The following is a 12,199-nucleotide window of genomic DNA, read 5'->3' as shown; positions in this document are numbered from 1 at the left end:
ATACGACACAACGGGAGTTTACTTTAGACAGCCACAATACGAGGAGCCAGTGCTGCAGTCATTAATGATGTGGGGAGGGGACAGAGCTGTACTTTGACAAGTTTCTGCGTGAGAGAGAGAGAGAGAGAGAGAGAGAGAGAGAGAGAGAGAGAGAGAGAGAGAGAGAGAGAGAGAGAGAGAGTTACATTGAAGGACAAGAAAATTTGTGTTTATGCAAGTGACTAAAAATGAACATTCTGTGTGTCAAGTGTAATGAGACAATAAAGGTTGAGGATCTCTGGAAGGTAGGTGTGTGTGTGTGTGTGTAACTCAAACGATAGAAGTACAAGTCGAGGCACACGCACACGCACACACACACACACACACACACACACACACAGAGTGGGGACATTTTGGCCGGTCCTTACAAAACAAAGAGCAGTTTGAGGATTCAGAGATTGTTTTATGATCAACGTCTGTACCTGTATATCAGATGTATTAATGTCTTATGTTATCGAGAGAGGTGATTTTTTTTTATGTACCCTTGCAATTCATGTGAAAAGATGAATTATGTCAGCGTCTGCCCTCACATAGGTAGAAGTATAAAAGTGTGTGTGTGTGTGTGGGTGTCTCACCACATCACTGGGCAGGTTGTGCAAGTCATCAAATGGACTCTCCAGGGTGTTGGTATCCACATTCAGAATAACCACATCCTCCAGTGATCGACTGCGTACTCTCTAAAAGGAGAAAATGTGCAGTGTTATTGGCAAAGCACAGTCATACTAATTCAAAACAGTTCTGACCACTGTCTAAAAATATTTAACAAATATCCAACTGTAACTACTTTTGTGTCAAATAGAAGTTCATATAATCTATTTTTAAATTGTTGCTTAACAAATGTTATGCTTTTTTATCAAAATCCAGCACATTTTTATTGGTTTAGATATTTGTTTTAATAGGACCGTAAAACATAAACCATTACCCGCCATATTTTTTTAAACAATTATGTACGTACATTATTACGCTGGTAATTATGTTTGGCATATAAAAAAAAAGGCCGATCATTAAAATGTTATTTGGGTATTTATTAAATCAAGATAAAAATGTAAATCCAGAGTTTGGCTCATGTGTGTTTCCCAGCAGACAAAGTCATTGATGCCCTGAAGCACGAGAAAGGAGAAAACAAAGTGGCCACATTTAAAACCACACTGTCATCACACTGATTTACGATTAACAATGAAAAATGATGTGTGGGAAAAAATATATATATTAAAACATCTTTGCTGTAACACACTAACTCAGAGAATGAAGAACGGCACTGGGAGGAAACATTTGGACTGTGCAAACATTTTCCACAGCACCAACACCTCATGCATCAACAACAGCACAGTGATGCTGTACTGTGTGCATCCTGATGGCGACAAATTCAACAATTATTTCAGTGTGGTACAGGATGCAGGCAGGTGTGTGTCTGTCTGTGTGTGTGTGTGTGCGGGGGGGGGGTCGTGTGTACAGCATAGTGTGTGAATTTCTAGTTTGTCACTTTTGTGACAGCCTGTGCAGTGGAGGCTCACATGCTGATCTGGACTAATTATGTAGTGGTGGAAAGGGGGTCTGTCATGGATGCAGAGTGTGATAAATACTGCCACTGCTGCAACTGTCAGACAAATATCACACACACACGCACACTCACATGCGCATTATAACATATGCATTTTCACACACACACACACACACACACACACACACACAATGTGTCATGTTGTTGACCCCCAGCCAACATACAGGGTTTAACAATGAAGTAAAAATGCTCTTTGCTTGCAGATGATTTCTCTGCTTCTCTGTGTCATTTGTACGACAGGTTAAGAATTCACTGTGTTTTTGATTGAGTTGCATGTGGCAAAACCACGTTACTGTAATTCATTTAATTATTTGAATTTTATACCATTATTTAAAGCACATGTCCATGTTGCAATTGCAGCATTACAGTATACATTTACAGCCCTAGATTTAATTATTTATTTCTAGAAAATCTACATACCATCACATTGAAATTCATAATAAATATCTAAATCAAATTAGTAAACATCAGCATTTAACTTCTCAGGAACAGAGTTGACACATGTGCATCAATTTGCAGCAGCACATATAATTATGCACATACAGTATAATGATGTACATTTATACACATGCACATTCATATGCATACTGTGTAAACATACCCACAGATTCACTAACATACCTCGAGCAGACTCAGATGAACTCCCACGAAGTATGGCATGGGGGCACTGTGAATGAAGAGAGGAAAACAAAGCTCTGAACAATAATAATATCAGATGGTTGAATGTGGTTATAATACATATGGAGGCTCCACTAACACTTTACGTTCCACACACCCATGTGGAAAAGGATAAAAACATTGTGTGTCGTGTGCCTGCTCTTTCATTAACACATTAGTCGATCTGCTGAAGTCCATTTAATCACTTCATTGATATTTGATTCATCTTTATTTATTAAACTATAAACTTGAATAAATTACAGCTCCTTTAATGTGTTGAGTGGTTTATCTGTATTTTATAACTGTAAACCGAATGCCCTGAAATGACCTGACTGTGATATAACTTTTGATTGCGTCTGTGATATTCTATAAAAGAAATATGGAAATTGTAAAAATTGTGGAAACTGTTGTGCCACAACAGATGTGTAGTGGCTGCATAGAAAATAATCAGAGCTGTATAATTCAATTTAGCTGCACATATATAGATTATCCTAACAAGGGCAACAAAACCGTTGTCTGTTTAAAATTATTTACAAAGGAGCACAGTAACAGGAAGTTAAAATTGAATTAACCATCGTGTATCAGGACAAACAAACTCATCTTTACTGGGCTGGAGTTTTAAGTGTTGAAGTTGAACAACCATGTTTCTCCTTCATTAAAGTAGTTTAGATTTTCGGTCACTCACTTGTTGATTCAAATGCTAAAAAGTGTTTTTTTGTATATTTTGTCTTAAACTATCAGACATTACATATGTTGAAACTTTTACTACTCAACTATCCATTTAAATTTTGAAAAAATTTAAATATTAGTATTGACAAAAAGTGTTTTTGAAAGTAACTTTATGTACTTTTTCCGCCGACAAGATGGCAGATTCAAGTACTATGGAAAGACTTGTAAAACTGTTGAGAATTTTAAGAGCAGAAGCGTCAAAAGGGTTCTCTTCATGCTAAATAAATATAAATTGATTCATATTATTTTATTATTATTTAATGTCATATTCATCTTCATGTTAAAAGTTAGAGGGAAACATAGGTGTCTGACTCCCATGCACCAAGATGAATAAAATGAACTTAATAGTCAAATAACAGAAAGCCTGTTTTACGATGAGGTTTACAGAGGCAGCAACAACGGAATAGCTTTGTCTGGCCAGAATGATCCAGAAGCCACAGGCTCATAATTAACTTAAAGCAACAGCAACACAAGCAGCAGGCCTGTTGCTCTGCACTGTAGTAACTGTCCACTCTGTTACATGAATGTGCAGCACCGACTTTCAAAATAGGTTTAGACAGATACTTGCACATACACACACCAGTTTGAGCAGAAACTCTGACGTACTGCTCACACACATATGGCATGTAATATTATTTAGTTATCTAATCAGGGCATGGAGCTCACCCCTGTGATTGAATAAGATAAAGATGAGTCTTCGCAGAGTGTTGAAAATCACATTTTACTGTCAGTGATGAAGAGCGTTCTGCTGATGTGTCCCTCATGGTAAAAAGCCCTGTACTGTACGAGCTATCAGCACTTAAACCAGCTCCCTTTACATAAGCTGACTTCCACACTCTGTGTTTTCTTTTAACATGCACAGATCTGAAGTTGACCCGCACGCTCGCAGATTCGCAGATGAGCCGTTACTCTCCGTTCAGTTCCAATCAAGTCCATTCAGATTTGTCAGATTTGCATTGGATGGATGGTAATGAATCCCTGAGAGGGCTAAGATGATGGGAGTGTGGAGCTAGCGCTGGCATGAAATATGGAGCAAGGTGATCTGGGCTGTTCATTATGTTGAGGGGCCACACAGGAGAAGGCGCACCACGAGAGGAATCGTGAGAACTACGCGAAGAACGGGTGGGAGAATGTGTGAACACGTGCATCTGCAATTTTACACCAAGGTTTTTAGCGGTGGAGCTCAGTGAATGACCAGCACACATGGTGGGTGTGTGTGTGTGCGTGTGAGTGAGTGTGTGTGTGTGAGTTTGAGTGAGTGTGTGAGTGTGTGCGTGTGTGCGTGTGTGTGCGCGCGCGTGTGTGTGTGTGTGTGTGTGTGACTTTTTCTGAGGTGGTCAGCCTTACCAGCAGTAGTCCAGAAGATGCGGGGGCAGCACAGGGATGAAGATGTGCTGCCAGTACATGGGAAAGAGCATAGCAGCCGCACCGTGGACACATGCAGTTAACTACAGAAAGAGACAAGAGGACAAACTCAACCTAAGTTTCCACAACAACTTTTTCTTCTTGTTTTCTTGATGCATTTCAACACCTTATTTAACTGCCAAGGTCTAGAGAACAGACGCTCCATTTCCAACAATACCCTGGTACTATCCTGTTTTTTAAAGAAATTTGATCAAGCACGCTGAAGTTGTGATGGTGTTGATGTACTTTGATTTCATTGAGTTATCACTGACAAACGTGCAGCTGTAGCCTTTAATCCTGCGCACAAACAAAAGCCCTCAGAAACACATGGTACACTGACATGCCAGGCGCTTTTATGATGAACACACGACCTGCAAGCTATTGTTGGAGAAAGAGAAAAACAGACTGAAAGCTAAAGATCAACCAGTTGACAGGAGCCTGTCTTTAACCTCATGAACGTGGCAGAGGGGAGGAGGATCGATGAGGAGGTGAAAAGGAAAGTATAGTAAAGACTGAAAAAGGAAACAACTGCTTCACACTCAGAACATGAAACCAGGGCTTCCTGTATACTGATTCAATTGTGGTGGGACAGCACAGCAATGATATCGGTAAAATTGCACAAGGCGTTTTTCAAATTGGATAAAAAAGTATTTTAAGTACAGATTCAAGCCTGTTTCAAACACAGAAATGAGCGAAAACACCATCCCTGCGTTCCTAATTAACTGCTTTTCAATTTCAACGTCAAAAATAAGAATTGTGCTGCGACCTGCACAAAAGCAACAAAGGGAGTCCAAAACAGCGCTGACAGGAGCCATAAAAATCAAAATTACCCCAACTACCATGACTAAGAAATTAAAGAGAAAATATGGAATAATTAACCCCTTTTTTCAACAAATAATGAGAAGCAATCACACGAAGATGACATTCCTTTTTAAAGACGCTCTCTACATTGTCAAACCAACATTACACATAAAATTAAAGTCATTGTCTCCAGCGTCTTAAAACCAGCAGCACCCCCATCTTGACATTCCCGTCTCATAAAAACTCCGCTATAGTAATGACCTGCAACACACACACATACAGACACACACACACCAGGCAGGAGAAAGAGGCTTTAGCTCATCCCCCAGATTAAAATAACATGATTAAATATGGAAAGAGAACAGAGGTCTGAGGGGCTCCTGCGGGACTTCATTAGGGCAAATTGCCAAAGAATGAAACATGAGTTAGCCAAGAGAGACTGCGGGCTAGGCCAATACCGCCGGGACCCCGGAGCAGCAGCCGCTGTTATACTGCTGCAGCTTCACAGTCAATGTGTGAAGCGGACACACACTATCACACACACAAGCACAACTACCAGGAGACCCCCTGCTCACTGACACACACAATGTCACAATTGACCGGCCAAAAGTGGGCGAGCTTTTGGCGGCTGAAAACCACTGCTGCCAGAGAAAAAAGAAAGAGGGGCCCCACCCCTCACGATCCACACAAACATCAAGCCTGGACATCTGAAAAGCTCCCAACAACAAAAAAGTGTGCATGTGTTTGTCTCCCTGCCTGCATGCTTAACTGCATTCATTTTTCATATCGGCCAGAAAAAAAGGAAGCAATGATCTTTTTTTTCTCCGTGCAATCTCTCACAAACCCAGTCCCACAATAGTTAGGACTTAATCAACATTTAATTGGTGTCTTGCTCTGTGTATCTGCATATGCATATTTACACTGGCTGCCGTCTTCAAATAAAACACAACAATGCCACGCTCCTGTCAGGATTAATTCCCTGGCAAACAGTTTGTTTTCTTGTTTTTTTCTGGTTAATTCTGAAAATAAATCAATGCTATGAATATTAATGTGTGAAAGTGAAGCACTTGGTGGAAGAGCGACTATTGAAATCAACACACCCTTCTCCCTTTTCCAAAGCATGACATTAACGGGCCATTAAAATGTGATGAAGAGAGGTCAGCAAACCGGCTATGGGTATACATACACACATATGTACATGCGTCTCATGTGCGCGCACCCACACACACCCACACCCACACACACACACACACATATTTAGCGGACAGCCAACAGGCAAGTGTATTTCTCCTCAGGGAGTGTGAGACAAGCCCCAGCCATTCGCCGGTACCAGGAGGTAATAGCACAGAACACCTCGCTAACCAACTCCAATTATCTCCACCAGACCTCAAGGTGAGTCCCTCAATTGGCATGATTTACTCTCAGGTTGAAAGGGAAAACAGGAGTCTCTCTCTCTTCTTCTCAGGCTGGTTGGCTGGCTTGAGGGAGTTGGGGAGGGAGGAAGGAGGGGGGGGGGGGACACTGAAACTAAGATAACGATTTATAAAGCAAATCTAGATTCCTGTTTTCTTTTATTTGTTATCTCCAAAGCGATGGAGGTGGCAGTGTGCCTGAGATAGGGCAACTTGGAGGGAACTGCAGAGGAATAGTTCACATATTTGCTCCACTAACTGAGCTTAATACGAATCCCTGTGTCCTTGTTCAGGTTTTAGAACGAATGAGGCAAAAAGTAAAAAGGGAAGATAAATGGGTGAAAAAAGAGAAATTGTACTCCTCTCTTTTTTCCTTCTTCATTTAGGGGGGGACTTCACATGAGAGTGGGTCATGAGAGGCTAAGGCTGATAAAATATTTGCCAGGCTGATAAATAATAGATGAGTGGAGCCAAATGGCTTACACGCTCCACAAAAGACCTGGGTGCTTAATATTCCATTCAATGGAGAATCACAGATACAGTCCCCAAGAACAAATACGGGATTAGGTGCTGGGTCCAGTCCTCAGGGACCAGGGCTCTGCCTGGTAATGAGGGGCTGGCTGACTCTCACACTGTGTGTGTGTGTGTGTGTGTGTGTGTGTGTGTGTGTGTGTGTGTGTGTGTGTGTGTGTGTGTGTGTGTGTGTGTGTGTGTGTGTGTGTGTGTGTGTGTGTGTGTGTTGCCCCTTCCTCTGAGAGAAGCTAACCGATTATACAGCGACAGCCTGCTTCAAAAAACAGTCAAGGTCTTTGGTTCTGCCCTGAGAGCTTTCTTAGTGCGCTGTTGCTGAGACAGAAAGTGTCCACACTAACACTGGTTTACCCAGATCCATTCAACGACACTAAAGGAAGAGAGGGACAGAAAAGAGAGAGACAGGGAGACTTACGGAGATGAAGAGGCGGAGAAGAAAGTGGAAGAAAAATTTGCATTGCAACTTTGAAGTAGGTAGCAATAAACTGAAGCTAAGAGGTCACACACTAGTTTTGTCAATAAAGTGGTCTGGGCGTGAGTCACTGGCTGTGTCTTGACTCCAGACGATATACTTACAGTCTACAGTGTGTACGACATAATGAATGTCTTAACAATATTGCTTTTTCAGTTTGTATACATTCATAAAAACACGTTGGATGTCAATCAAACTACCTCGTTGGAATAAAACTTCACAAATGAGACTGTAAAAGTTTTAATTATAAAAGTTTTTTTTTTTTTTTCTGCAACTTACAAAGCTCTTTCACCACAAGTCATAATTTCTTCTAATATTTTCCAGCTGTGAGCGACTCCTTCTTTGTGCAGTGCATTGTGGGACAATGACATCCATCAACAGCACACTTAAATATCGGGTTTTTATACACAGCACGCATACAACATAATAAAAGCATGCGTGTGAGTAGCATGAATACAGCTAATGGGCTTTTTCTACACGAATTTAACCGAAACAATTTTGACACAGACTTCCCCAGTTAACAAGAACAAGTGGACCTACAGCTGCCACAACTCACTGCTTTCTGTTTTCATACATCCTCATATCCAGACAGGCTTGTCCCTGTACCTGCCCCGAACGGCCACACAACCCAACAGTGATGTTTCCCTAAAGAACAAGACCCACCAGAGATCTCAGATCGTCTCAACACTGCAACTCTGAGCTCTGCAGACTGTGTCAGCCAGCAGTGTGCTTCCACCCACACCCTTCCTCTTAACCTAAGCAACTGGACATGTTGAAGTAAAGCAGACAGAAATGGAGAAAAGGCGACTGTGGGACCTGCGTACACCATCTCTCACATATTATTTTACATGTAAGGGGGCAGTAAAAAGGTGACTGGGCCATTTTACCAGATTGAACATCTACTCTCAGAAGGAGGAACCTGTTGAACATGTTAAATTATAGTGAGAGCAGAGTGTGAGACAAATAACTGCTGCTCCAGGCAACGTAATTCAATTTGACAGGAGGAATGGTATCAACAGACTTGTTCTTGACCTCCTCACACCAGCCTTAAACAATCATTTCCCCTTCCACCAGCCTTTACTTCCAACTCTATCCCTACTCACTCTCCAAATTGAATTCCCTCTTCTACTTTCCACGTCTAATTTTCATCCCAGTTAATTTCTTATTCTGTTTTCCTCCTCTCCTCATGCTGTCTTTCTGTACGTTGCCATCTCTCCCTTGTTTCTCCTGTTTGCTCATCGTCGTGTTATCCTTCCCCTCTCCCCTCACCCGCACCAACTAAATCGCCAATTACCCGCGCTCTGCTTCTCCCTCTGTTGACATACAGCGATGTCAGGCCCAGCACTACGGAGGTGTGCCACAAACAAGTAGGTGGCACAGGGAGAGAAAGAGAGAGAGAGAGAGGGCACACGGGACAACGCGGGTAACAGCTAACGCCAGGCCTCCCACACATGCACACATGGTCACTGACTCTCGCAGAAAGACATACGGCATAAGGTACAAACACCTGTGAGTGCAGGAGACGCGAATGAACAGATGCATGCAAAAAATGCACAAACACCCACAACGTGCACATGTGCACATACACGGCCCCGGTGCCACAATACAAACGTTACAGCCAGACACATGGCACAGGGCTGAAATCAGTTTATTGAGGGTAAGGGAAGGAGGGAGGGGGGGAACGTCCTGATGTTCTGCGGATGCAACAACAACAGAGAGACACATTAAGACACCCAGGAAGAAGGAGGTGAAGTCAGAGAGAAAGAGAGGTGCAGCCAGAGTCCGTGAGAGACAGATGGACATAAAATATCAGTGAGCAGGAATAACTAAGATGGAGAGAAATAGAGAAATATAGAGATAGACAGAAGTCAGGGAAAGAGAGGAGAGGAACAACAGAGGAAAAGGCAGGAAACAGAGAGACAGCTGGCACTCTAGGGCATGGTGGATGGATAGCTCCTTGTTAGCATAGGCCTGACAGGCTGATGAGAGGGCTGCTGTCAGCTGGTGCTGGGGCTGAGCTGTGTGAGTTTGGGCGATAGGCAGGGCAGAGGCTGGGCTCCAGAGCTGGGGGGCCTCGGCAGATGAAAGACACGGAGGGTGGTGGGGCGATGGTGGTGGTGGTGGTGGGGGTCCTCCCAACTGACTAGTTAGAGGAAGGGCCGATGCAGCCCTATTATACGGCCCTATGACAAGGCTGCACGCTCGGCTGGCTCCCACCCTTGTGCCACCGCCGACCGGCCTTTTAAAACAGTGGTACCATTCACCTCTGGTCACGAAACAGCAATAAGTCAACTGACGCATTGTTGTAAGATCATGATTTATTCCTTTGCTGTTGGCTGCTTGCAAGACACGCCGGCCATGTACCGACAGACTGACACAGCGGGTTCACCGGGGGCTTTAACACAGGCAGCACCTAGAGCAGGCAGAATAAATGCAGTATATCTGTGTGTGCGTGTGTGTGTGTGTCTTTCACTCTCCCTGCTCTTTGAATTCCCTGTTTCTCTCTGCTTGGCTGAGAGGCTGGACAGGCGGAGGTGGTGAAAAGCAGCTGGATGGTACTAACGATGTTACTAACAATACCTTCTCTCATACATCCTCTATATCTGTGGCAAGCCGACTATAGAAATATTACCCGTCTATCCGCTGACTGCTAACACTCACTTTAACAAACATTTTGACAAACTCTGACATTAATTATATATTTCTCATCCTTTAAGATATTTGATCACAAGACAAGTGGTGTGGATAATGAGCTGCACTCACTCTTTTTTTTCAGTTTAGTATGTATACACTTCGAGAATCATGGAAGCCATTTCCACTTGAACTAGGGGGTCAATCTACCCAGCAGCAAAAAATAACGCATCACAGGAGCAGTAATAACACGGGGCCTGCTAGTAATCCCAGTGGGGATGTGAAAATACCTTTGTACTACAGCGCCTGACATATATCGCTACCAAACCAAAACACCTCTCCCCGAGGAAGATGGATGGATAGACAGATGAGTGGAGGAAGGATTGCAGAGGATAAAAGGCTTACAGAGGTAAAGGTCTGACGTGGAAGCTCTTAAAATATCCTGTCGGCATATATTTGTATAAAAAAATAAAAAATACAAAAAAAAGCCAAGATTTGTCTCTGCAGAAAACTGTAAATCACAGACAAAAATCACCCCCACCCCATTTTCCCTCTAAAAAGAAAAACACCTTCACCCTTGAGTCTGGTAATTTACATCGTGTAACCTCGTGTCACAGCAGAGTGTGCTGCCTCGACACTGAGAGGAGGTGCTGCTGGTCCAAAGAGCTGAGGGGAGACAGGTGAAACTCTCCGAGGGCTGGGTAATTTCTACAGCTCGTACTGATTAGAGCTCCTGCGGGATACCCTGGTACCGTTTCCTCCAGCACCCATCACCACCACAGGCCCCTCCGGCTGTTCACTGTTCTGCAGCCTTCCACATAGATACCGAGGCCGAACCACGCAGCTACACTGCAGATACAGATATGACTTGGATGACATCACTTCCCCCCGTCCATCTCATCTGTCATAAACATTTGGCTCTGCCTCATCGGTCTCAGAGATAACAGGGGGAGGAGGAGGATGGAATGAGGAACAGAGGGAGGAAGAGGGGGAGAAAGACAGAGATTTCCTCCCTCGTACAGACTGAAGTGCCTTTAAATTATGTGAAAGAGCTGAGACACATAATAACGGATAATTTAAGGCTTTTTGCCCATTAATATGTTGCAGTTATAAGACAAACAGTCAAATATAATCCAGCTTTAGTGTGGATTTCACAGCTTGGCGATGGTGCGGCTGCCTGACTGCAGGATGTCTGGGTGGGGAGGCCGACAGATCAGTTCAGCGCTCCCCTTACAAGTGGTGTAGCCATGTCAGATAAATATTCTCATCATACTACTTAGGGTTTGATATCCTGTTTGAATATTGATGAAGAGAATCATGTTCAATCTGGGGAATAGTCCCAACATTTCAGCAATACACTTTTTTTGGCAGTGTAATTCAATATCTGAATTTGATATGAAGCCAAAAAAATTGCAACCGTGACTCAATGTTGCTAATTTATAGTCATATTCTCATATCTGATTTCTTTTTTTTGTTGTTGTTGCTTGGGATGCAAGAGAGACAGCACACAACATTTTTACATAGCAAACTGCAAACACCAAGCATAACACACAGACTGAAATCTTCATTGAAACCCGATTAAAATGTTAAAGAAACTTACACCTACACCAACAATGTTTAGACATGAATCTTCTTTCAAGGAGTTGGAGGATGTTATTTTTTCTCCTTACAGCTGATAAGTCTAACTGAGAGGACGACTTGGAGGGAATGGACTCACAGTGCTAAGCTTGCTTGAGGTAATGATGATGCGTCGTTCGTGCAGCATACTGGCGTAGAGCTGGAGCATGTTGTTGACATCCACAGCCACAAAATACTCTGTCAGGTTCCTCTGGAAGATAGACAGGAACAGAAGGCACATTACAGACTGTCTTTGTTTACAGTAAAGTGTCGATGCTTCAGATGGGGAGAGTTCCACAATGTGCCATAAAGAGAGACATGCAGTACTGGCTGAAAAAAGGACTT

General features: G+C 42.9%; 1 protein-coding gene across 4 annotated transcripts in view; it reads right to left on the bottom strand.

The window, feature by feature from the left end:
• Positions 1 to 12,199, bottom strand: part of dennd1b (DENN/MADD domain containing 1B) — a 103,536-nt gene that overhangs the window by 36,292 nt on the left and 55,045 nt on the right. For all 4 annotated transcript variants that reach the window (XM_047342782.1, XM_035177454.2, XM_035177456.2 and 1 more), the window contains 4 exons: positions 11,955 to 12,065; positions 4,334 to 4,434; positions 2,222 to 2,267; positions 615 to 716 (listed from right to left, as the gene is read on the bottom strand). In XM_047342782.1, the coding sequence (XP_047198738.1) occupies positions 615 to 716; positions 2,222 to 2,267; positions 4,334 to 4,434; positions 11,955 to 12,065 (360 nt within the window). The remainder of the gene's footprint in view (positions 1 to 614; positions 717 to 2,221; positions 2,268 to 4,333; positions 4,435 to 11,954; positions 12,066 to 12,199) is intronic.

Source organism: Hippoglossus stenolepis, chromosome 14 (assembly GCF_022539355.2).
Source record: "Hippoglossus stenolepis isolate QCI-W04-F060 chromosome 14, HSTE1.2, whole genome shotgun sequence".
Lineage (NCBI taxonomy): Eukaryota > Metazoa > Chordata > Actinopteri > Pleuronectiformes > Pleuronectidae > Hippoglossus > Hippoglossus stenolepis.
This window is presented reverse-complemented; position numbering and strand designations above follow the sequence as displayed.